The 1,178-nt window shown below is 64.1% G+C and overlaps 1 protein-coding gene across 1 annotated transcript in view; it reads right to left on the bottom strand.

Moving 5' to 3' along the window:
- Window positions 1–647: 647 nt before the first annotated feature.
- Window positions 648–1,178, bottom strand: part of AURANDRAFT_68951 (hypothetical protein) — a gene marked incomplete at both ends in the record, with an annotated part of 938 nt that continues 407 nt past the window's right edge. The window contains 2 exons of the mRNA XM_009044688.1: window positions 648–860; window positions 900–921. Coding sequence (XP_009042936.1) covers window positions 648–860; window positions 900–921 — 235 coding nt within the window. The remainder of the gene's footprint in view (window positions 861–899; window positions 922–1,178) is intronic.

Here is a 1,178-nt window from a genome sequence, read left to right as displayed (position 1 = left end):
GAACGTGGACACTTGCGGCAGGCGTCGTAGCGCGGCAGGCGTCAGCGCGCACAACCCCTCGCTTGCGGAGGCGGTGTTCGACGCAAACGCTGCGAAGCGCTCCGCGGAGCTCCACCACTTAGCCCGAAGCCGCTTTGGAGCTAGTTGATATCTCGTGCGAAATATGTTTTCTCGCATCGAACCAACTCGTCGAGCTCCAGCGAGCTCGGCGAGGTTGGTGGTTCCCATCACCCGTAGCTCAGTTGGTTAGAGCATCAGACTGTTAATCTGGGTGTCGACGGTTCGACCCCGTCCGGGTGAGCTTTGGTTTCGGCCGTGTGGTCTAGTGGTATGATTCTCGCTTAGGGTGCGAGAGGTCCCGGGTTCAATTCCCGGCGCGGCCCGTTTCATTTTTTTTTGCTTTTGTCACGCTTAGACGCCTCATGGATCTTCATTTTGCTCCAAGTTCGATTCCCGGTGCGGCCCGCCCCGTTTTCTTTTATCACCTCGTACTCGGCGTCGGCCGCCGGCCTTCTGGCCGCGATGAGTAGGGTATCGCTCCGGATCGCGCGGGATCGCTCGGGATCGCTCGGGATCGCTCGGGATCGCTCGGGATCGCGCCGGATCGCCGCCGGGATCCCGGTGGCACAGGCCTAATCTAGAGCGCATTAGAAGCAGCCCAAGAGCCAGCCCGTGCCGCAGCTCGCGCCGTCGTCGCTGCCCCCCAGCCCGACCATGGCGGGCCCGCTGCTCGTCTGGGAGTCCGGCGCGACGTTGTCCGTGCACGGCTTGACGGTGGCGCATTCCGGCTCCCGTCCCATCCAGTGTCGGTTGGCGGCGGCGACTTCAGGTCGTGCGCGAGCACGCTGGTTCGGCGCCCCCTGTGGCGGGAGACTGGCCTAAGGTAACTCATATATAACTAACTTAGCTGGAGGACCAAAGCTGAAAAGCAGCCATCCATGCCGAAACTCGGCTGTGGACGGGCTGCCAAGCACGACGCGCGCCGCGGCTCANACCTGGTCAACGACCCGAGAAACGCGCATTGGGGACACCCGCGACCGCTTCGAGACCCTCTCAGACACCCCTCGAGTGCCTCAGCCGCGTAGATCGTCCGCTGGGCCCGGCGCTGACCACGACGACCACTCGGAGCGCTCGACGCGCACCGCCGGGGCTGCCACGCGCGCGCGCGCGATGATGGA

This window comes from Aureococcus anophagefferens (genome assembly GCF_000186865.1).
Source record: "Aureococcus anophagefferens unplaced genomic scaffold AURANscaffold_691, whole genome shotgun sequence".
Classification (NCBI taxonomy): Eukaryota; class Pelagophyceae; order Pelagomonadales; family Pelagomonadaceae; genus Aureococcus; species Aureococcus anophagefferens.
Note: the sequence above shows the minus strand (reverse complement) of the source record. Positions and strands in the feature narration are given on the sequence as shown.